The sequence below is a fragment of the Vulpes lagopus genome, chromosome 20 (genome assembly GCF_018345385.1).
Source record: "Vulpes lagopus strain Blue_001 chromosome 20, ASM1834538v1, whole genome shotgun sequence".
Lineage (NCBI taxonomy): Eukaryota > Metazoa > Chordata > Mammalia > Carnivora > Canidae > Vulpes > Vulpes lagopus.
Window position 1 is genome coordinate 29,957,260 of NC_054843.1, and position 24,124 is coordinate 29,981,383.

A 24,124-nucleotide genomic window follows, 5' to 3' on the forward strand; every position below is an offset into this window, starting at 1 on the left:
AAATATTCAATACAGTGAAAGAGTAGAATAAAAATAGACTGATTCCAATAGAACCATGGCATGTTTCATCTTCTTATTTTGTAATAGCTTTATTGAGATATAATTAACATATCAGAGTTAGAATGTACAATTCTGTTTTTGGTATATTTACAGAATTGTGCAATAATCATCAAAATCTGATTCTAGAAGATTTCATCATCTGACAGTGTAACCTTGTGTTCATGACCAGTGCCTCCTCCATCCCCCCTGCTTTAGCCCTGGGCAACCACTAATCTACTTTCTGTCCCGGATTTGCCTGTTCCTTTGATATAAATGAAATAATGAAATATGCGATCTTTTGTGTCTGGCTCCATTCACTCAGTAAAATGTTTTTGAGGTTCAACCATGTCATAATATCTATTAGTACTTTGTTCCTTTTTATTATTGAATAGCATTCCATCATACAGATATATCACATACTCTGTTTTTCTTGCTGTTTTTTTTTTTTTTTTTTCATGAGCTGAAGTTTGTTTCCCTTTGTGGCTAGTATGAATGAGGGAGCCATGAACATTTGAGAACAAGTTGACATAGATTTCATTTTTCTTGGTTTCTACCTAGGAATTTCTGAGTAAAATGGTAACTGTCAAATACTCAGATAAACTGCCAAAAAGCTTTCCTGAGCACTTGTTCCATCTTATGTTTCTACCAGCAATATTTGAAAGTCCCAGTTTCTTCAGCATCCTCCTCAACACTTGCTACCCTCTGTCTTTTTGACTATAACCATTCTAGTGGGTGCGGAGTGGTATATCCTTGTGGCTTCGATTTGCATTTCTCTAATGATCTATAATATTTTCCATCCTTTCATATGCTTGAACATTTGTGTATCTTCTTTAGAAAAATGTCTATTGAAATTCTTTGCTCATTTTTATGTTAGGTTGTATGTCCTTTTAATAGACTCGTGTTTTTTATATAGTAGATACAAACTCCTTATCAGACATCTGATTTGTAAATATTTTCTCTCCGTCTATGGTTTGGTTTTTGCTTTATTAATGGCATTATTTGGAGCACAAAACATTTTAATTGGACAAAGTTTTCTTCTGAATTGAAATAAATCATCTGTACATTCCTTTAGCTATATCTCATGCAATAGCATCAGAACATGAATATAATTTTAATAATTTGACTTATATAAGTCATGTAGATTTTATATATACTAAGAATATTTAATTCCATGTATTATTAAATATCAACTTATCCACTTATATCAAAATAAAAAAAATCGCCACTGCAGTGAAAACAACAAATAGCATAAAAATAGCCACATTGGCCATACTAGAGAATCCTAATATTTGTGTATATGTGTTTGTGTCTATGTGAGTGTCTGTGTTTTGAGACGAGCCAGGTGATATTTTTCTCTGTGCATAATAGAGCTAGTGCCAACTTCTCGTTTATAACTAAGATTTCTCTATCATAACCTCTAAAACTCCATAATGTATCAAGATGTTAAGGGGCACAACTTCCTTAAACCCTCTGTGTATATGATAGATCCTGTACATTGTGTTAAGTCACAGACATTTGAGTTAGGGATACCTAGAAAATCTTTTACTTTAATTATAATATTAATTGGAAATTATTTATAATTATGTCCTTCTTGTTATTATTTTATTATAGTAGAAGGACAACTAAGTAAGAAGAAATTGGATTCTCATCTTCCACTCTTAGAGTCCAGAGTCCAGTTTCCTTTAGGAAAATAACCATCTATCAACTCCATCAATAAGGAAGTTAAGAAAGGAAAATTGGTTATTTTTCACCAGTTCCTGGGGCACCTGGGTGGCTCAATGGTTGAGCATCTGCTTTTGACTCAGGTTGTGATCCTGGGATCCTGGGATCAAGTCCAGCATCAGGCTCCCCACAGGGAGTTTACTTCTCCCTCTGCCTATGTCTCTGCCTCTGTCTCTGTGTCTCTCATGAATAAATCAATAAAATCAGCCCAAACAAGAGGAGGGAATGAAGAAACCTCCCCCCTTGTAAGTAGGGCCAGCCCTAATCCAGAGGCAGCCCATCCAGGCGTCTTCCTGAAATTTTAGCAACTAAAAGCATTCTGTTTACAATAAGAAAACCATTTCCCCCCACACCCTGATTGGAATGTCCCTGAATAGGTTCATGTTGACCCTCTGTGAAATCAATAACCTGAATGCTATGCGACTCCCGAGGTTCTTTTGTCTTTAAGTGGTTTTTTTTTCCCTTTTGCCTTTAAAAGATACCTGTAATTACTAATCAGGGCTCTCTTCCTCTTCGGAGGTGGAGAGCCCGTTTGCGCAAACGTCCAATAAACCCTCTTGCTAATTGCAAAAAATAAAAAAAATAAAAAAAAAAAAAAATCTTTTTAAAAATTTAAGATTTTTTCAAGAGTTCTTAATTACATTTGACGTATAAAACACAATGAAAGAGAATTATTCCATTGTCCTCTCAATAATAAATCCATTGAACAAATCCAATTCAACAAGCATTTTCATGGACCAGTTTTGTACAAGATGTGGGAGAGAACTATATAAAGAGACACAAATCTACTTGAAAGAAACATGAAATTGTCAGTGACACGACACAGAGATAAGAGCCATAACAGACATATATGTATCCTAAAGAGAGAGGTTTCAATCAAAGAAAAAATGATTAACTCTATCCTCAGGCACCAGAAAAGGCATCACCGTTCGTTTTCATTTATATGGGAAATTTGAAGGCATGATCATATTTGAACAGGGACCTAAAATAACATTTAAGGCTGTTTAGTTTAATTCCATAATTTTATAAAAGGAAGTCAAGTATTCAGATTGGATAATGTTCACAATACCTCACACATACTTTATAGGTAAAGATAGGATTAGAATTTATTTACTTTAGGGATCCCTGGGTGGCGCAGCGGTTTGGCGCCTGCCTTTGGCCCAGGGCGCGATCCTGGAGACCCGGGATCGAATCCCACGTCAGGCTCCCGGTGCATGGAGCCTGCTTCTCCCTCTGCCTGTGTCTCTGCCTCTCTCTCTATCTCTCTGTGACTATCATAAATAAATAAAAATTAAAAAAAAAAAAAAAAAAAAAAAAAGAATTTATTTACTTTAAATCAGTGTTTTGTGTTTTCTACTTTAAAAAGTTTTACTTAAGCTGTAGACAAATATTTATTTGAAGGAAATATTTGTTAATGGTGGAATTTTGGCATAGGGTCCTGGATGGGGCATTTTGATACTTCTTAAACTAGATCACAGGATCAAAATTTTGACTTGGGTTGTAAAATTGGATAACACTTCAACAAAAATAAGATAAAGTTTATAAGATTTTAAGAGTAATTATTTAAGATTACATTGTTTCTTATTCCATTTCTAATATCATTTTGGATAGATTTATTCTGTTGTCTGCCTATAATGATTTCTATTCTTTTGTTCCTATGGAGGGAACATAATGACCTCATCATGTTTCCACTGGCACAGTGGGGGTATTATCTGCCTTGCCTCTTCCATCTCTCTGCAACTTTGACCAAATATAAAACTAGAAAGCCAAGGAAATAATTGTATTTTTAATAGTAGATGTTTTTCCTCACCCTCAATTGAAAAGTCTTCTCTGCTCTGTTGGAAGTTTTGAAGGGGCCTCTTTTAAGCTGCTTCTAAATGTGGAAATTATTTGGGTAAGAATCAAAGTCATTATGTTTATGAAGTTAATCACTTTAGAAATCACTGAGTTTAAGAGAATAAATCAAATTAGATCAAAATTGCAGGTCTGTAGTCTGGGAGTTCTTCCAAGAGAGGAACCTTGTCATATTCATCTCTGTATCCCACGAAGCTTGTCATAACTCATTTGCATATCTCTCTTTCTCATGAGCTTGACTTCTCTGAGGCTGGATTCTATGTTCTTCATTTTTGTTTTTTCCTAGCAGAGTGTCTTTTATAAAATACCCTCTTAATAACGGGCTCTTGAATTATTAAATCAGTTGTTTTTATACATTTTTATTTTTGTTTTAAAAAAAGAAAAGTATTCAATTATATTCCAGAGTATTGTTCCCCATGAATTTGTAATTACACTTGAGATAAGTATGTATCTGAGAGGTTGATAAATTTAGTGAAATAAAGTCAGACTGGGGGTGTGGTTGGTCGTTAATGAAATTATAACAAAATGTTTTATTTCCATCATATTTTCAACCTGCTAAGTGCATATGTTCTTTAAAGTATTATATAGTGCGTGGCCTGGGTGGCTCAGCGGTTTAGTGCCGCCTTCAGCCCAGGGCATGATCCTGGAGACCCAGGATCGAGTCCCACGTCAGGCTCCCTGCATGGAGCCTGCTTCTCTCTCTGCCTCTCTCTCTCTCTCTATGTCTCTCATGAATAAATAAATAAAGATATTTAAGAAAATAAAGTATTATATTGTTAGTATTTGAGTTACAGATGGGTTATTGGAGGAGAGAAATGTATTCCCCAAACTATGTATGTAGACTTAGGGCCAGCTGAGGTGTTTTGCCAAGGCCAATCCAGAAGTAACAAGTTAGCTACAACTGCTTTCTAAAAGTGACTGCTCTTATAGTGATAAGCAAAAATGATAGGAAATGACTCTTTCATGAAGAAAATAGCAATAAATCTCTTATTTTTAAAAAAGAAGTCATTCCAAGAAAATTAAAAATTAAAAAATGGTTATTCTAGTTTGGGTGTGTACATGTTGTTTCTGTTCAAGGACAAAAAGATTCACAGATCTTAAACATGTGCCCCTTAAACATCACAGCTGCTGAAATTGAAAGTGTGCATTAGCAAACTAGAATTTCAGAACTAAGCTTCACCCAGATAAGTCCTTAGGAGGCTAAGACCAACAAGGAAAATTCACTTTGAATTTTCAGTTTAGATGGATTTTTTTTTTTAATAGAAAGGTTGATGGTACACACTTGCACATTTTAATGAAATATAATTTTAGTGGAACGGGGTAGTACACGTTTTGATACACTACCCTCAGGTCACATATTGACCCCTTTTTAAAAACATATCCCTTACTTAACAATGATGCTTTATCATTGTGCATCCTTGAAGCTTGCAAAATTCTTTAACTTATAACAGTCATTTAATTGTATCTAAGCCCTTGTAATAGGAATATTATTTGTTTGTTTTTTTTTTTTTTTTAATTTATTTATAATAGTCACATAGAGAGAGAGAGAGAGAGGCAGAGACACAGGCAGAGGGAGAAGCAGGCTCCATGCACCGGGAGCCCGACGTGGGATTCGATCCCGGGTCTCCAGGATCGCGCCCTGGGCCAAAGGCAGGCGCCAAACCGCTGCGCCACCCAGGGATCCCCAGGAATATTATTTGAATTAAGAAAACTAAGGCTCAGGAAATTTAAAAGGCCGAGCTGTAGCTCAGTTGGAACCTTTTGACTGGAAGATGGAAGCTTGCCTCATCATTTCACTTTTTTCCTTAAGACAATGCCTTTTAATTGATATTTCGGAAAATACAAATTTTTAAAACTCTACAAACCCATGGATTTGTGGTCAGACTCTGATTATAATCAACTCTAAAGAAAGCCCTCTTTCTTATAAACAGAATGTTAATAAAACTAGTAACAAGCATATGGTTTAACTTGAAAATGACCACCTGTCAAAATGTGCTCTACAAATCAGTGGTGTAGAACACATATCCAATAAAAATCCCACCTATTTTTTTTTAAGGTAGTGTTCAGCATTTTCATTTTTGCTTCCACCTGTAACAACAAATTTTCTTCTGAAAAAGAATGTACTGCAACTGCACAAAATCAAGTTAAACTATTTAGTTATTAAGTAGGCCATTGGAATATACTGGTAGAAAGCAGTGTACAGGGAAGTGAGCAAGGCAATGTTGTATAGTAAACATTAGCTTCATAAAGTCCCTAAAACACTTAATTAATGAAAACCAAACATGGATAAAACCAATTTACCCTGATTTACAGACTCTCTTCATCTGGAAACAGCTGCTTAATGTTCTTCTTAAAAACACAGCTTGTTTCTTTCAGTATTAACAAGCTATTATTGTGAGTTATGTCTTTCTTTCAGTATATAAATTCACTTAAAGCGAATGCAGAGAAGTTTATAAAATGCCGGCTTAATGTTGTTTTAACATATGCTGCAAGGAATTTTTGAACATTGACAGTTTTGATTAAAGGCATCTCTCTCTGGCTCTCATAAATTTAACTTTTTGCTTTTTAGTTGCCTTGCTTTGTGATGTCAGAACAACAGCTTTTCAAAAACTATGTCTGTTGGTACAAACACAAACTGGTAGCATCAATGAGAATTCAGAGATCATGAGCTTTGGCATCAGAGCTGGGCTTTTTCTAGACAGAACCTCATACAAGTGTAGCACTAATTCCAGAAAATCTTTGAGGATAAGAATGCTGTCAGGTGGATGAAGGAATTCTTTGTTGTTAGGACTCATCGGTGAAGCTGGAATTAGCTATACATGGAAATACATATGCTCCGCCCACAGGCTTCATGGACTCTCTAGCTTGGACATTCTAAATATAGATAAATGTCTCTTCGCTCCACTGTATTTTGATTGAAGTCCTGGATTGTTTTTGTTGTTGTTTAATTTTCTGCTCTCACTTAAAAATAATTTTAAAATGCTGTGACTAAAGAATAAATGTTAGAAGTTAATACATAAAACTGGGGGCCTGGGTGGCTTAGTCCAAAGGAATCTGGCTTTTGATTTAAGCTCAGGTCTTTTTTTTTTTTAAGATTTTATGTATTTATTCATGAGAGACACACAGAGAGAGAGGCAGAGACACAGGCAGAGGGAGAAGCAAGCTCCATGCAGAGTCAGATGTGGGACTCGATCCCAGGACCCCAGGATCACAACCTAAACCAAAGACAGATGCTCAACACTGAACCACCCAGCTGCCCCTTGGCTCAGGACTTGATCTCAGATTCGTGGGATCAAGCCCCTCCTGGAGCTCCATGCTCAGCACAGGGTCTGCTTGGAGTTTCTCTCTCTCTCCTCCTCTGGCCCTACCCCAGCTTATGTGTGCATGCTTGCTCTCTCCCTCTCTAAAATAAATAAATTTTAAAAAAGAAGTTAATGCATGAGACAATACCTTTTATTCACAATGTGTTAACAGTTGGATAAAGAAATTTTTAGGGGCACTTGGGTGGCTCAGTCAGTTAAGCATCTGCTTGATCTTCATGTCCTGAGATAGAGCACCACAGGGGCTCCCTGCTTAGCAAAGAGTCTGCTTCTCCCTCTCCCTCTGCCGCTCTCCACTGCTTGTGTCCTCTCTCTCAATAAATCAATAAAATCTAATTAATTAACTAATTATTAACTAATTAATTAATTGGTTAGTAAATTATTTTTAAAAGACATTTTTTAAAAGTTGAAATAACCATTTTCATCATTTCCTTCTCATTTCTTCTCTCCACAACCTTCCTGAAATGAGGTTTTTCCACTCTTCTCCATTAAGTTTTACACTGTATTTGGCAGTCGAATTTGTTAAAGACTTCTTAGAATACAGCTATTAACTACAATATATGGAAAATTAATTGGAGAAGATTCTGTGATAGTTATTTTTTAAGTCAATTCTAGGAAAATGGAAAGACATTTAAAAAAAATTTTTAAGTTAAAAATCCAGGATGCCTGGGTGGCTCAGTAGTTGAGCATTTGCCTTTGGCTCAGATCATAATCCTGGAGTCCTGGGATCAAGTCCTGCATCAGGTGCCCCACAGGGAACCTGCTTCTCCCTCTGCCTGTGTCTCTGCCTCTCTCTGTGTGTTTCTCATGAATAAATAAATTCTTTAAAAAAAGTTAAAAATTATTTTCTCCCTAAATGAAACAATGGTAAAACTCCAAAAGAGATCATTCAATAATGTATGAGGATGACATGTTTTATTTTTAGCTTGCATTTTTTGTATATTCAGTTTTCATGTAATTATTGTGAGTGAAAAAAATAGCATTTTCACATTTTTATTTGATATGAGTTTTCAGAATCAAAATTCCAGATTTTGTTTAAAAACAACTGCTTATACTCTATACCTTTTGTGAATGAAAGGATCAAGAAAGTTGTGAAATTGCACCAATAGTGGGACACTTGAAGAAGCCAAAAACTGATAAATTAGTCAGTCTTTGATTTAATCTTTGCTAATGAGTATAAGCTTTTCAAATACCTTTAAAATAGACACTCTAACTTCACACTCCTCATCTTCTCATACACTTCTTCCAGGTGTAGGAATTTTATAGGTGCTGTTTCTACACTTCTTCCTCTGGAATAAATTATCCAACTTTCCTTGCAGATCCCACCACTTACTCTTTTTTGGGGAAATGCTTTCTCCCCTTCCTGATTCTGTCAACTTCCTCTCCCAGCCAGGCTTCCTTAGCCTCTTGTCCATCTCATTCATAACATTTGTTTTTGGGTATTGGTTATGGATGTAACTTGACCAGTAACTTGATTAGTAAGAACTCAGAAAATGATTGGAGTAAATGAAGATATTAATGAATGGGTAAAAGAGAAGAATGGAAATTCCTGAGTAATAGCACAGTACACATCCGACCATAAAAATGGGAACTGTTGAATATAGGACAAGGATAGACAGATGAGAAAGGAAGCTAGACAAATTGGCAGGTCTAGGCCTGTCAGGCATTTGTGCTATAAGGAATTTGAATTAATTAAGTAGGTATGTTAAAGACTATATAGTACTTTAAGCAGGAGAGAGAGTCGTTCCATTCTTTATTTTGGAAATCATAGCTAAGAGGCGATGCAAACTCAGAATTGGAATTGGATGTTAGAAGCAGGGAGATGAATTTCAAAGCCATGGATCACACAGATGATAGTTGATGAGGACTGAAATAGGGACAAGAGAAATGAGGATGGATTTGTTGTCTCAACTAAAATATTTCTATTTGGTTTCAAACGCTTTTGGCTGTTTTTCAGGTTGATCGCCAGCCCCAGTTTATTCAAGGCTACCGAGTGATGTATCGTCAGACCTCAGGCCTGCAGGCTACAACAACATGGCAGAATTTAGATGCCAAAGTCCCAACCGAGCGAAGTGCTGTCTTGGTCAACCTGAAAAAGGGAGTGACTTATGAAATTAAAGTTCGACCATATTTTAATGAGTTCCAAGGAATGGACAGTGAATCTAAAATAGTTCGTACTACTGAAGAAGGTCAGTATTCAGATTTCTAACAAAAGCCAAACTTAAGCCATAATGAAGATAATTTCTGTTGAGGTTCTAGTTCATCATCTACCTTAGAGGAATAGCAAGCAAAAATATAAAAAGTAAATTTGGGAGGTAGCATTTTCTCTTTTTATTCTGAGAATCTCGTAGAATCCGAGACCCTTAAAAAATGACATTCGAGTTACAGGATTTTTTTTTTCCTTAAGTAAATATTTGCTCCAGGTTTTGCCACGATACTGAAATTTGATTACAATATTTTCCCATATTTTTCTTTTTTCTTAACATGGATTGAGTTTATTTGGCTTTATTATAAGACAGGCTATTGGAAACTCAAGAACACAGGCTGCTCATTGTTACTTTCCTGTGTTTGATGTAGTAAAGTGTAACATTTTCTTTTATAACCCTCCTTCCCTGTGGGCTCTGTCCACATAATTTCTAATTCAGAAGGCCATTTGTATGTTTGCAATAGCATTCTCGTTAGTGATATTCTCTCCCCCTTGGCCATTTGCATACAGATACTTTAAAATCAATTTGTGATGGACATAAAATTAATGTGAATTTGAACCAGTCTCTGTACTAGTGTCTCCTTCACTAAACCAGAGGGTTATAATAAATGGTATTATTAAAGTACAAAAAGTCAGATGCCAAGTGTAATAAATCCCCCCCTCTTCTGCTTTTCTACTAATTTTATTTACAGAGCTCCTGGAAAGAAGCTGCTTTCCATAGACCAATATGAGAGCAATCTTAAGAATAGGTCTATAGGTTTCTAATGCTACCATAGGTGTCCTTGTTGGACAAAAGAGCTTTTAAGTTGTGCATATCTTATAATCAGCATCGTAGTGAAAATGTTATGTCCACACCTGTTAACACTATGATACACTAACATGAACAATAGGACATATCTTTAAAGACATTAATCTACTTTTAGGATATGTAAAGAAAAAAATTACAAAAAATTAATAATAATATCTTCATCCACCATTAAATTTTACTTCATGTTGAAAATATGTACTACTAATAAATGGAGTGGGTGAATTTAATATAGAATGCTACATTTGAAGCACACTCCCAAAAATGAATTTCATTGCAGTTATACTTTTCCTCTGGGTTAGGCATCCTTCACCATTTGGTGTGCATTCATTTCCAGTTTATGTGGCCTTCTGAAGGTAACAAATGGAACTTAGCTGGGCTGTGTGTGGAAACGATGCTCAGTGATTTGGGTTCCCTCACATCTGTAGAAGAAGGTGAACACTGGAATAATTCACCTCTCAGGAAGCAGGCACGGTGTTCTCCTCCAGCCAGTAGCAAGTGAAATGAGAAACCAGTTTTGCAAAGTGTAATTTTTCAATGCAACCTACTTAATAATTACAAAACTGGGTGAACACATGCTTAAATTTATGTCATTGTTCCATATTTTGCAGCAATATTATCAGATAGAGGACTAATGCAGAGTGATCTTGTGCTAACGTGTCTGTGTATATCCTATATCTCAATGCACGTATAGGCATAACTCAGTGACACATTTATGAAACATGGGAGACTTTATTGATAGGCTTTTAAAATATCTTTTACCATTCAATTGCACATATGTTCAAAGGACTAAACTGTGTAGAGTTATGAAAGCAGTGATCCTTTTACACAAAAATCCTTTAGTACCACAAAATTCTTTGAATTTTGTTTCAACTGTTATTTCATTTTGTTTTTCATACTCAGAGATTTAAGGAGAATTGATAAATTTCCCTGTAAAATTAGTACTTTTCAGCTCTCAGATAGACTGGAGAGCAGATGCAGCAGTCTAAAATCAGAAATTGTTTCTCACTCATCTTTTCTCAGTGTGATTATAATTAGTTATAGGAGAAACCATAAAGGATGGGAACTGTAGGAAATTAAAATCTATCCATTTCACACTCGACCCAACATGAACTGTTTTCATTTGTAACTTCAGAGTTTCTTTTCCATCAATATAAAATAAGTTTTAAATCTTAAATTATGAGCCAGTGTTTAAGTCAATTATTTTTCCCAACATGAAAAAAAAGTATTTCTTTTTTGGTGAAATTTATTGCTGCATTTCTGTTTTTCTTTGTTAAATAAAAAACAAAAGGATGGTTATTAATGACACCACTCAGAGATAATGATTGATGAAAATTTGGAATATATTCTCTCAGAATAGTTTTGATAGAAATGTTTTGTTCGGAAAGAGAGCCTGCTGATTGGAGTCAAAAGGATCAAATGTTAGAGCCAGATCTACCTGGGTTCAAATTCTGCCTTGGTGTTTGACTTGGATAACTCTGTTTACAGTAGTCTTCTGTTCCTTTTCTGGAAAACTGAGTTAGGAATTGTTTTTCTCTCTTGAGGTTAGTGTGATCATTAAATATGATGCTTACTTCAGTGCTGTAAATATAGAAGATACTCATTAGGACGTTAGCTATGGAGCACCTGAGTGGCTCACTCGGTTAAGCATCTGCCTTCAGCTCAGGTCATGATCCCAGAGTCCTGGGATTGAGCCCTGCATTGGGCTCTTTGTTTAGCAGAGGGCCTGCTTCTCCTTCTACCTCTGCTTGCCAGTCTGCTTGCTTGCGATCTATCTCTCTCTTTGTTAAATAAATAAATAAATAAATAAATAAATAAATAAATATCTTAAGAAAAAAAGAATGTTAGCTATTAAATTTATTATAGAGCACATATTAGCACAGCTGTTGTGTTTGCTTTAAATCTATCCACTATATTTAAAGGATATTTTTTTTTAAATGTCACTGTAGAACACTACATGCAAATTTGGAACTACTAGAAACCAGACCTCTTGCTTCCTGTCTTTATATTCATATTCTATAAGCAGTTTTAATGCACATCAGGACTTACAGTTTATGTTTATTCTAATCACTTCCTCTGCAGCCCCAAGTGCCCCTCCACAATCTGTCACCGTGCTGACAGTTGGAAGCCACAATAGCACAAGTATTAGTGTTTCCTGGGATCCTCCTCCTCCAGATCATCAGAATGGAATCATCCAAGAATACAAGGTAGGGCCTGGGTGAAAAAGGAAGGCTCACAGAAAAGCTTCCCAGAGAAGTCTCAGTATCACAGGCATGAAGCATATCTCCAGAGGCCCTCTTATTGAGTCTGACTCCACATCACTGATAACAAAAACTCACTTGGACAAGTCCACCATAACATTGGAGTCTTCTGGTGTCACATAGCTATCCCACATCCCTAGGGTTTAGGAGCCAGGTGTTGGGAATGGCTTGGTTCAGAACCTGTATCATTGTTATTTAATTATTGTGTAATGGGCCTTAGCAGGGACAGTTTTAAACTGTGGTTTCCAAAAAGATGCTTTCAAGATTTAGAGTTGGGGTGGGGATAGGACAGTGGGCAGCACCAACCCTCACTCTTAAGTTCTGGTTTGATCAATTTATTGAGGTTTTGTAAAATATTTCACTTGAAAAAGAGGATCCATTGAGAAAAAAATATGAAAAAACTTACAAAAAACAGTTTATTATTTCATTTTTCAAATGATAAATTTGTTGCTGTTTAGAAATTACATACCCATTGTTTTCTTAACATCGTTTGATGTTTAAGAGGCAGAAGATGTCTAACTTTGAGAAATAAGATTCTGATTGGCTATGATGTGATTAGACCACATATGATAGTAAAACACCTCATTAAACCTTATATAAATTAAAACTGTGGTTTTGCTATTAATACATGTGTATGGAATTCTAACAACATGCTAGATAGATCTATAGAATATAAAACTAGACACCCCATCTCACCCTAAAAGTTTATAGTTGGTATGGAAAATGAAGCTGTGTAGTTGTCCTGAAAGCATTGCAGATTGACTTATGTTATTTCTAAGAAAAAATAAAATGCAAAATAGAATTTTGTTAAATTAATGAATAATTAACTTACTGAAAAAAATGAGCGCAAGCACTTATTCTATAATTATTCCTGTCACTTTATAAAGAAACGTGTAAGAAATATAAGAATCAGTGTTTTACAATATCATAATTATACATAAATATTACATATATGTATATGTGAAGTTTCATAAGGATTATGGCACAATGTTTTAGGACCAAAGAATGATCTATTCTGGTGTATTTGTGTGTGAGTGTGTGTATATGTGTGTGTTTTAATGAAGTCAGGATTTTACTTTTCTATCATTTGGAATGAACTATCCTGCACTTCCATTTCCTGAAATACTGATTTTGATTATAACATGGTAATTTTTGTCGTAAGTAGTAAACTTTCTCACTCGTATGAAATTGCCTTATTTTGGTAACAAGGTGTGTATTTTGGTTAGGCCTAAATATTCCTACATTAATAACATAGATATTGTGCAAATAAAAGTACTGCACGGTCCATAGTAATTACTTGAAATAAACAGTTTCAGGAATGCATCTGTTTCAGAAACAAACCATGTCTGTTCACACTTATGTGTCTCCATGTAGATTATGAAATACTATCAATAATGAATACAAATATGTATTCACAGTATGATTCTTTTTATAATGAATTTGACAAAAACAGATCTCCATGTCCCAGAAAAAAAGTAGGCCTTAAAATTTGATTTTTACTTAAAAAAAAAAATTGATTCTTACTTGCAGTAAAAGCCTGAGTTCTTTCACATCAGTCTTTAAAGACTTTCCTCCACTTTGTTCTCATGCATGTGTATGTGTGTGGGTACATATGTTTTGATCAATATGAAGATTTATTACTGTCAATGTAAATATTGGCTTTAATTTCATCTCAGTCAATACTTATAACTTAGGTCAATTCATCTTGTTAACTACTTCGGGGTAAGTTAATATTTTCTTAAATAAAATATAAATTACTCAGATGTGCACCTATATACTCTGGATATTACAACTAATAATCACGATATTTTAAAAGATTATATGCATAATAAATCTTAATAAATAAATTAAGCAGAGAGGTTTATGTATTTTAATCCATACCTAAATACTGTTTGCAACCAAGGACCACATTCCAGTAGTGTTAAAGGACCATTGTGTTACGAGCATTCAGTGTAAAATATAAAGGAACATGCATAGTTTTAGCTTCCCATACTGTTCATCCCTTAATACACAGACACACACATATAAATAAACAGCAAAAATTAGACTTTAGAAAATGTCATTTACAAATGCTACTATAAACCTAGAGAATAGATTGGTCACTACTAAAGATGTGTCATCAACTTAACAGAAAGGATAATTTTATATTCTTTTGTTAATCACTTTACATTTCTATAGATCTGGTGTCTGGGGAATGAAACACGATTCCATATCAACAAAACTGTGGATGCAGCCATTCGATCTGTGATAATTGGTGGATTGTTCCCAGGTATTCAGTACCGGGTAGAGGTTGCAGCTAGTACAAGTGCAGGGGTTGGAGTGAAAAGTGAGCCGCAGCCGATAATAATTGGTGAGTACATCTTGTGGCCTGTGCTTCAGAGTTAGTCAACTGGTAACAAGGGAAATTTTATTTTTAACCTATATCCTAACAGTGGATATGCAGCAGTGAGTGACAGGATACACTCATCATACACGCAAATAGGCTGACTGACTAGGGTTTCTTATAAAAATAATTAGCAATTTTTTGTGCTTTTAAGTTTCTCACAAACTTCTTTAAATTATAATCACTGCGTGGTTAAATGCTGAAAGTTGGTTTGAAAATAATTTTTGATCGATAACTTCATTAGCAATGTTGATGCCATTGAAATATATTAGGAAATGAGGCAGTAACTGAAGAAAGTGCATTATGTTTCAATCTATACACTTCCTCTAAGCAAGAAAGATGCCAAAATTTAACTAGAAACAAGCCAAAAAAAACCTTTGTAATCTAAATATATTATCCAAAAGAAGAAATCTCTGTTAAATCTATTATCATCATTACAGAAAATTTTTCCCTATTAGCATTGATTAGTTTTGCCTGCTCTTGAAATATATGTAAATGGAATCACACAGAATATAATATTTTGTGTCTGGCTTCTTTCACAAAACAATGTTTTTGAGATTTACCTATGTATGTATCGTGCAACTCATATGTTTTCTTTCTGAGTAGTATTCAGTTGTGTGAATATATCATATTTTGTTTCTCTGCTTTTCTTTTGAGAGAACAAACATTCTTATGTAAGTCTTTTTGAGGACATACATTTTTTTTTTTAGGACATACATTTTTATTTCCTTTGGAGAAATACCTCAAAGTGGAATTTTTGGGTAACAGGATTGATGCAGTTTATAAGAATCTGTAAACACTTTTTCATATTATTGTATAATTTTATACTTTCACTAGCAAGAAAATGACTAGCAGTTTTTCTACACCATTGCCAACACTGATGTTCCCAATCTATAATTTTAGCCATTCCAATGAGTCTGAAAGAGTATCTAACTATTGTTTTAACTCCAATTTTCTTTGATGACTAGTGATGCTGATCAACTTTGCATGTGTTTTATTGGCCATTTTCTTTTGTATAATCTCTAAGACTTTGCCTTTTTAAAATTGTGTTGTCTGTCTCTTGTTATTGGATAGGAGAAGTTATACATTCTGGATACAAATTCTTTGTTGAATATTTTTTATTGCAAATATTTTCTCCTGGTCTCTGGATTTCCTATTTCTTTTATTAATAATGTCTTTTGAATAGCAAATTTTTAAATTTTAGTGAACTTCAATGTACCACATTTTTCTTTCATTTTTAGTGCTAAGAAATTGTGTCCTATCTGTAGATAGCAAAGATATTTTCTTAGATTTTATTCTAGCAGCTTTATAATTTTAGCTCTTATGCTTATGTCTATATTTCATTTTAAAGTACTTGGATGTGGTTTGATGGTTGAGACTTTTTATTTTCGTAAGTATATCAGCATATGTTTTATTAAACTTTTCCTTATTTGATTTTTTACACTATTATAAGTTTATTTATAAAATTTCCTTTTCCACCTGTTCTATGTTATATTTAAACTTACTTTATTTATTTTTTTTTTTTAAACTTACTTTAAATATAAATTTATATATTGCCCTTTCATCTTATGACCTCACTTACCTCATTTATTTATTTTAATAGTTGTGACATATATTTTTCAGAGCATATTCAAATAATATTCTGTCTCCTTTCTCATTTGTGTTAATATGGTAAGTTCTATTGAATGATTTCAAAGGTGAATAAATCTTGCATTCCTGGGGTAAATCCCACTTGGTCAAAATATATTGTTTTCCACAGATATTACTGGATCTAATTTGCTAACATCAGGTAAAGAATTTTGCATCTATTTTCATGAAGGATATCGATCAATACTTTTCTTCTAATGCTTTTGTCAGGTTTTAGAATCAGGATGGCTAGCTTTATAAAAGGGGCTAGGAAATATCTCTGTCTCTGCTACAGTATATAAAAGTTTTTGTAGGCCTTTTATTATTTCTTCCTTAAATACTTTTTAGAATTCAGTGGTAATATCTATGCCTAAAGTTTACTTTGTGGATTCTGTTTATAAATTTGCATTTATTAGAATTATTATTCCTGTGCTGGTTGTGGTAAATGGATTTTTGGTTTTACCAACCGTGAATTTCTCTAAACCATCTAAGTTGTTGAATTTATTGTTATTTGCTTAATTATGCTATATCCTTATTTATAATCCCCTCTATTGCAATGTGCAGGATGCGTAGTAATGTCATCTCTTTGATTCTTAAATGCTGAGAATTTGTGTTCTCTCTTTCTTCTCTCTTTTTTTTTTTTTTGCCCCTTCCTTTTTGATTTAAAGCAGTCTTGATAAGGATTTATCAATGTTATTAATCTTTTATTACTCTTTTCAAAGTACAAACTTTTGGCTTTATTAGTTTTATTTGTTTTCTAATAATTTCTGCTATTTTTTTCTTCTACTTACTTTTATGTTACTTCTTAAGATAGAAATTTATATAAATGAATTGGACATTTCATCTTTTTTAATATATATATTCAAAGTTATACATTTATTACTAAGCACATCTTTAGCTGAATCTTACACATTTTGAGGGGTTATGTTTCAATTTATCACATTGTTGAAAATACTTTTCACTTCCCCTAAGGATTTCATTTTCTTCACAGAGGTTATCTGGAAGTGTATTATTACATTTCCAAATATTTTGGGATTTCACAAATAGCTTTTTATTTCTGATTGATAATTAATTCTCTGCATTCAGAAAATGTACATTGTATGAATTTAGCTTCTAAATATGGAGAGTTATTTTATGGCCCAGCATTTGGTCTTGAGGAATGTCCCTGGTGCATTTGAAAAGTATGTACATTTTTCTGTCCTGGAGTGGAATGTTCTATAAATGTCATATCAAATTAGCTGGTAGTACCATTCAGGTCTTTTTTTCTTTTTTAAAGATTTTATTTATTTATTCATGAGAGACAGAGAGAGACAGAGACATAGGCAGAGGGAGAAGCAGACTTCCTGGATGGAGCCTGATGTGGGACTCAATCCCAGGATCCTGGGATCAGGACCTAAGCCAAAGGCAGACACTCAACCATTGAGCCATCCAGGTGCCCTTCATTCAGGTCTTTACTGATTTGCTGCCTGTTTATTCTTTCAATGATAAGAAAGGAGTCTGGAAATTTATTATAATTAAGATTTATATATTATTCCATTCCATCTATATAAGTTTTGTTTCATATATTTTGCTACTTGTTTTAAGTGGATACATTTTAGGGTTGTTATAGCTTATTAAAGAATTTACCCTTTATCATTATGGAATGCCCCATTTTATTACCTAGTAAGAGTCTTTGTTCTGAAATGTATTTTGTCTAATATTAGTATAGCAATATTATCTTATAAGTGTTTGCATGGTTTGTGGGTTTATTCCATTCTTTTACAGAGAAATTATACATTTCTATCTTCATATTGCATGTTGAGTCATTTTATAATTCAATCTGGTAATTTTTGCCTTTTAATTGGAAGTTTAGACTATTATCTTCAATATAATTAGTGATGCATTTTGGCTTAGAATTACCATCTTGGGGATCCCTGGGTGGCTCAGTGGTTTAGCGCCTGCCTTTTGCCCAAGGCGTGATCCTGGAATCCTGGGATCGAGGCCCACATCGGGCTCCCAGCATGGAGCCTGCTTCTCCCTTCTCCTGTGTCTCTGCCTCTCTCTCTCTCTATCATAAATAAATAAATAAATCTTAAAAAAAAAAAAAAAAAAGAATTACCATCTTGCTATTTATTTTCTATGTGACTTTGTTCCTATTTTTCTACGTTAATAATTTCTTTTTAAGATAAAATAAGTAATTTTCTGTATTCTATTTTATATTCACTATTGGATTCTTAGGTCTAACTTTCTTTTTAATAATGGTTACTCTAGGATTTGCTATAAAGATTTAAAAAATATAATTCCATTTTCATTCCTCCTAATATTTTGCTGTTGTTATAGTTTTAATCTTATACATATATAAATACCATTATACAAATGAAAATATTATTTTTTGCTTCCCTTTAAACCATTAATTATCATTAAGTAAATTAAAACTAAGAAAATATTTTGTTATTCTATTTTTTATGTTACTCATTTTTAATCAGATATTGTTCTATAAATTCAATTTCTTCAGCCTCCCTGAGTTTCTATATCTCTTTAACACAAGAATGTTGTTTAGCGGGGAACCCTGGGTGGTGCAGCAGTTTGGCGCCTGCCTTTGGCCCAGGGCGCGATCCTGGAGACCCGGAATCGAATCCCACGTCGGGCTCCCGGTGCATGGAGCCTGCTTCTCCCTCTGCCTATGTCTCTGCCTCTCTCTCTCTCTGTATGTGACTATCATAAATAAATAAAAATTTTAAAAAAAAGAATGTTGTTTAGCCACATTTGGGTTCCCCTTTACTGCATCACATTTTAGTATTGTCTACAGATCAAAAGCTGTGAAAATAGTAACATCTCTCTTTGTTTATTTCCCCTTTCTCACAATCCTGCCCTTTTGTTTTATATATTTTGCCTGCTTTTCTACTTATTTATGGTGGGATTACATGTCCCATTCCTGTCATTTCTTAATGGGCAGAAATGGAAGCATCCAGGGAATCGCTATTTTTATATAGTATTCTCTTCAATTCTAGAATTTTCATTTGTTTTCTTTTACATGTTCCATTCCCTGTATGTTTATTCATTAGGACTCTAATAAGTCCATGAGCATATTGTAATAGCTACTTTAAGGTTCTTTTCTCCTAATTTCAACATTTGTGTCATCTCATGGTCTATTTTTATTGATTGCTTTTTCTCTTGACCTTCAGTCATCCATTCCTATTGCTTCTTTATCTTCTTTCTTTTTTTTGCCATTGTTATCTTACTTGTTTTTGCATACTAAGTAGTTTTTTTTACTGTATACTAGACATTGCAGATTCATACTATAAAATTTTGTAATCTTGTAAAGAATTTTTTATTCCTAAAGGAAGTTATGTTACTAGCTGATCTTCTTGATCTCATGGTGGCATAGATTTTACCTTTGTTGGTATAAGATTGTTTATGTTTTGACCTTTTTCTTAGGGCAAAATCTCAACTTGATCTTTACTTCTAAGTCATGGCCTTCAAGTGGCTTCAGTGAATAATAGCCTAATATGTTTATCTGGTTTCCCAACTTGTTAAAATGCAAGGTTCCAACACAATCTTCTCTGTAATGGACATCAGCTGAAAAATCTGTTCAGCCCTTTCAGCCTTCTGGCTTTTGATTTTCACCAGATTGTTAGAATCTTCATTCTGCATACACAGTTAAGAGTTCAATTTAGGATTGAGGAGTTCATACAAAAATTTGGGAACATCACTTTCCAGTGGCTCTTTCACATGACTTCCTTTTTTTTTTTTAATTTTTATTTATTTATGATAGTCGCACAGAGAGAAAGAGAGAGGCAGAGACACAGGCAGAGGGAGAAGCAGGCTCCATGTACCGGGAGCCCGATGTGGGACTCGATCCCGGGTCTCCAGGATCACGCCCTGGGCCAAAAGCAGGCGCTAAACCGCTCCGCCACTCACATGGCTTCCTAATGAAAATGTTCAGTCACTCTGTCATCTCAGAACTGTATTCTCTGACACATACCAATATGATTGAGGATTTTAGTTTGGGTTTTAGCTGCCTAGCACTGTATGGATTGAATTCTTTAAGGGGAAAAGAAAGGCTCATGAGTGCAGATTTCCCCTGGGGCAATTTCCTTCTTTCAAAAGACAAATACTTTCAGTTCTTCCTGCTTTTGCTTTTAGTACCTTTAATATATTTTTAAATAGTCTTTCTAGAGTTTGCATATTTTAAGAATACTTACCCAGGGTTTGATACCATAACATGTGCCAGTCCCATTACTTTCTGTTTCTTTTTTGAAATGATGCACACAGCACACTGCTAATTTCTGGGAAATTATTTCTTATTGCAACATATTTATTGTATATGAAGAGATTTAACATTAGTCATAATGTTGATTTTTTTAATATTCTCCAGGTTTTTGTACTTTTATATATTAAAAGCATTAAAGAGAAGAAGTTCTAGTATTAACTTTCCTTTAAATTGCCTTCCCTTTCTTAATTAGTCATACAGACTGAATTAATTTCTTAACCTGAGGGGAACCTACAATCTTGCCCTTCTGAGATTTTCTGCAATAAATTGGAATAAGAGAGAAATACAGGTATACCCAAAAGGATTTAACACACACACACACACACACACATATATATACATATATATATGTATATATATATATATACACACACATATTATGCTATTTAGAAGTAAGCCATTAATTTTGCCCTTAAAAATATTTATGAACCATATTTAAAAGGCATTGTTTTCTATGAGAACTCCCAAATAAGTAAATAAAGCTTTGTGGGTTTTTTTTTTTTATTATGGTCTATAGCATATATGAAATAGAGTACTTCTAATCCAGATGGTCAAGTGTCCATATTTTTCGTTCCTGTATTTTCTATTAATTTTATTAGTAAGTATAATTCTGAAGCAACAGAAGGTTTTTTTCCCTTTTTTTTTTTGTAGTGACTATGTGTATTTTTTCACAATATTTGGAGGATTTATTGCACATGGAGGCAAGTGAGACATTACAAGAATACCGTTTAACCAAGCCTACGTCATGTCAATTAAGAACTGAACAACTATATAGTAACTTTTTAAAAAGCTAATTTAGAGTATTTTAAATCAAATAGAAAGTTTTGCTTAGGTTTCTAGTATCTTAAAAAGACTAAGTGTTTTCAAATGTATAATTATTACCTTTTATTTTTTTTTAGTGTATCATACAATTGTTTCCAAATTTTCTATGAAATAAAAAAAAATAATCTAGTAAATGACATTTCTGTCTTCTATTCAAGTGTTAGAATGTACAATATTCAAGATGTGATCAAATAGAATTGTACCACTTGGAATAAATACATGCACACAGATGTACATGCACACACACACACAAGCACAATTCAATACAGAAAAGGCTATTTATACTCAAGAGATTGATATTTTTAATATCTACTGTTGTACTGAAGAAGCCTTTAATTGTTTCTTTAATTACTCCTGCACATCTACCTTAACATCTTGTCTGATAACCTTATCTACACAACTGTTATTCCTTATTTGAAAAGTGATTTAGTGATAGCTAATCTCCTTTTTCTGTTTCAATTTGTACTTTCTCTATTGTCTGTTCAGTAGTAGAAACAGCACCCGAAGTGACTCAAGCTCTACCTCATTTCCTCTTTGCTTTAATTAAATCATGTATTGGCATTTGATGTAATTTATGGCTGATAATTTTAATTTTTCCTATGCCAGACTCTGTACTGTTTCATCTATTCCTTCTCAGTTTAGTTTTCATTCCAGAAAGTTCCATTAAGGGAATATTAATTAAAATATTATATAAATATAATAAAGAACTATACACAGTTTTAAAAGCAATATTGTTCTATTGTGTGTATTTTCCACTGTAAGATGACTTTTACATCAAAGTGTCCATAGTTCTTCTATATCATTGCACTTTCACAGAATTTTAGGCACATACATTTACATATGTAAGCATCAAAGAGTATGCCATATAACAAATTTATATTGACATACAATTTTCAGTAATCTTAATAATATAGCTATTGTTTCTTTAATCCTTTGGCCATTTGATGCTTACCTTATATAGTTGGTAATAATATGTGGAACAGCTGCAAACTTTCACAGTAATAGGTACAATCGAATCTGATGTGTCTAATTAATTTTTAGTCCAACAAATTAGTTTTGTTCTTCATTACTCTCCAATGGGAGGAAGACATTACATTTCATTATATTTTTTGTCTGCAAGAACAATGGAGCGTTACAGGTCACACACATCCCTTGTCTATGCTCTAATTAGCCCAACTGACAACATTGTTTCAAATAAACCAGCAGCATAAGAAATAGTAATACACCTTCAAAAAAATAAATATCATATTGTATCAAATAACATATTTTATGGACCTTTTACACAGATGAATGGCAAATTTTATTTTCTTGTTCTATAATGTGTTTGTTTTCTTTTTAGTAATTCTTAGTAGCTAGGAAAATCACCAGATATGTGTATGTCTCATATTGAAAATATGAGCTCATTTAAAATATATTTTAACTAAGTTTATATATATGTAATAACTAAGGACACATAGATTTGGAAAATTAAGCAGGTTTATTCCATAAGTGAATCTGGGCTTTACACCTGAATATTAAAACAAGAAACATTTTGGAAATGGAATATAAGTATGTATAAGAAAAATACTAACTGCTATAACAAAAAAGCCTACACACTGATTGGCTTACCAAAAAAGAAGTGTGGTTTTTTTTTTTTTTTCTTATTCATAGCCAGTCTAATATGGATTAGCAGAATGGAGTGTGGGGTTTCTATTCCAACAGTTAAAGGGAGCTTCAATCCCTTCAATCAATAGCTCTACCATCTCTTACAGAGGCCCAAATCCTCCAAAGTCCCTTCTTTCTATTTAATATTAGGAAAGAGAAAGAATGTCAAGTATTGTCACAGTAGTGTATAGATCATGTCTGGAGGTAGTATGCGTAATGTGCCTATGAAGTATTAGCCAATAACTCAGTCACTTTGCTGTACTTCAACTACAAGTGAATCTGGGATATGTTGGCTAATTTTCAGACCTAGAATAAAGGAGAAACTAGTAAACAAATCATCCATGGTTTTCAAGACTCTCACATCTAGACAATTTATAACTTCCATCCCTGAAGTTCCCTGAGTGGCTCTGATACTCTTACTGCTACCTGAACCATAATTTTGAGTTACAAACTACTATGTTCTTATCAGCCTCTTTACATACATCATCCTATTTGATACTCCCCAAACCCTGAAATAGTACTGTTGCCAATTAACAGAAACACGTACTCGAAAAGATTATGTGCCCTACATAAGATTATTGCTTACTTAAACTGGTTAGCAGTAGAGATAATATTCAAATAGGAAACTTCGAAGACCACGTTCTTTCTAATATATTGTAGTGCCATGATAACTAAAACAATGAACATCATACATGTGATGTTAATAAATTTGCCAATTATATTTTTATTTCAATTTTTTTAAGTCTGATTAGTAACTAATGGGGCATGATATTGACATTACAGGTCACTTAATTCCCAGTGCATGAATGTCTTAATCTTTTAAATAACACCTAAATCTTTTTCTTTTCAGTGATACTATGATTCCTTAAGTTTTAATCTACCTTAAAATATGGATTGAGATTTTCTTAATTATTTCTGAAAGGTCTAAACTGTCAAACCATGACTATTTCTAGAGTAATACCAGTCCAGATTTACATGTTTATTTTAGTAACGTAGACCTTAGAATTAGTTTTAAAGTTGTCTTTTTAATTCAACTTTCAAGCAGATTTTCAAATTAGTTTAAAGGGAATAGATGAATTCTACCTTTTTGTGATATTTTAATTATAGATATCAATCTCCATGAAGTACATAATTGTCCTTATTTTACGTAGTAGTTTTAATACATTCCAAAAAAATTAAGTAGTTTTAAT

General features: G+C 33.5%; 1 protein-coding gene across 16 annotated transcripts in view; it reads left to right on the top strand.

Annotated features, from left to right (window-relative positions):
* The window catches only part of ROBO2 (roundabout guidance receptor 2), a 1,676,347-nt gene that overhangs the window by 1,588,133 nt on the left and 64,090 nt on the right, over positions 1-24,124 (top strand). For all 16 annotated transcript variants that reach the window (XM_041734856.1, XM_041734853.1, XM_041734854.1 and 13 more), the window contains 3 exons: positions 8,893-9,124; positions 12,029-12,153; positions 14,386-14,557. In XM_041734856.1, coding sequence (XP_041590790.1) covers positions 8,893-9,124; positions 12,029-12,153; positions 14,386-14,557 — 529 coding nt within the window. The remainder of the gene's footprint in view (positions 1-8,892; positions 9,125-12,028; positions 12,154-14,385; positions 14,558-24,124) is intronic.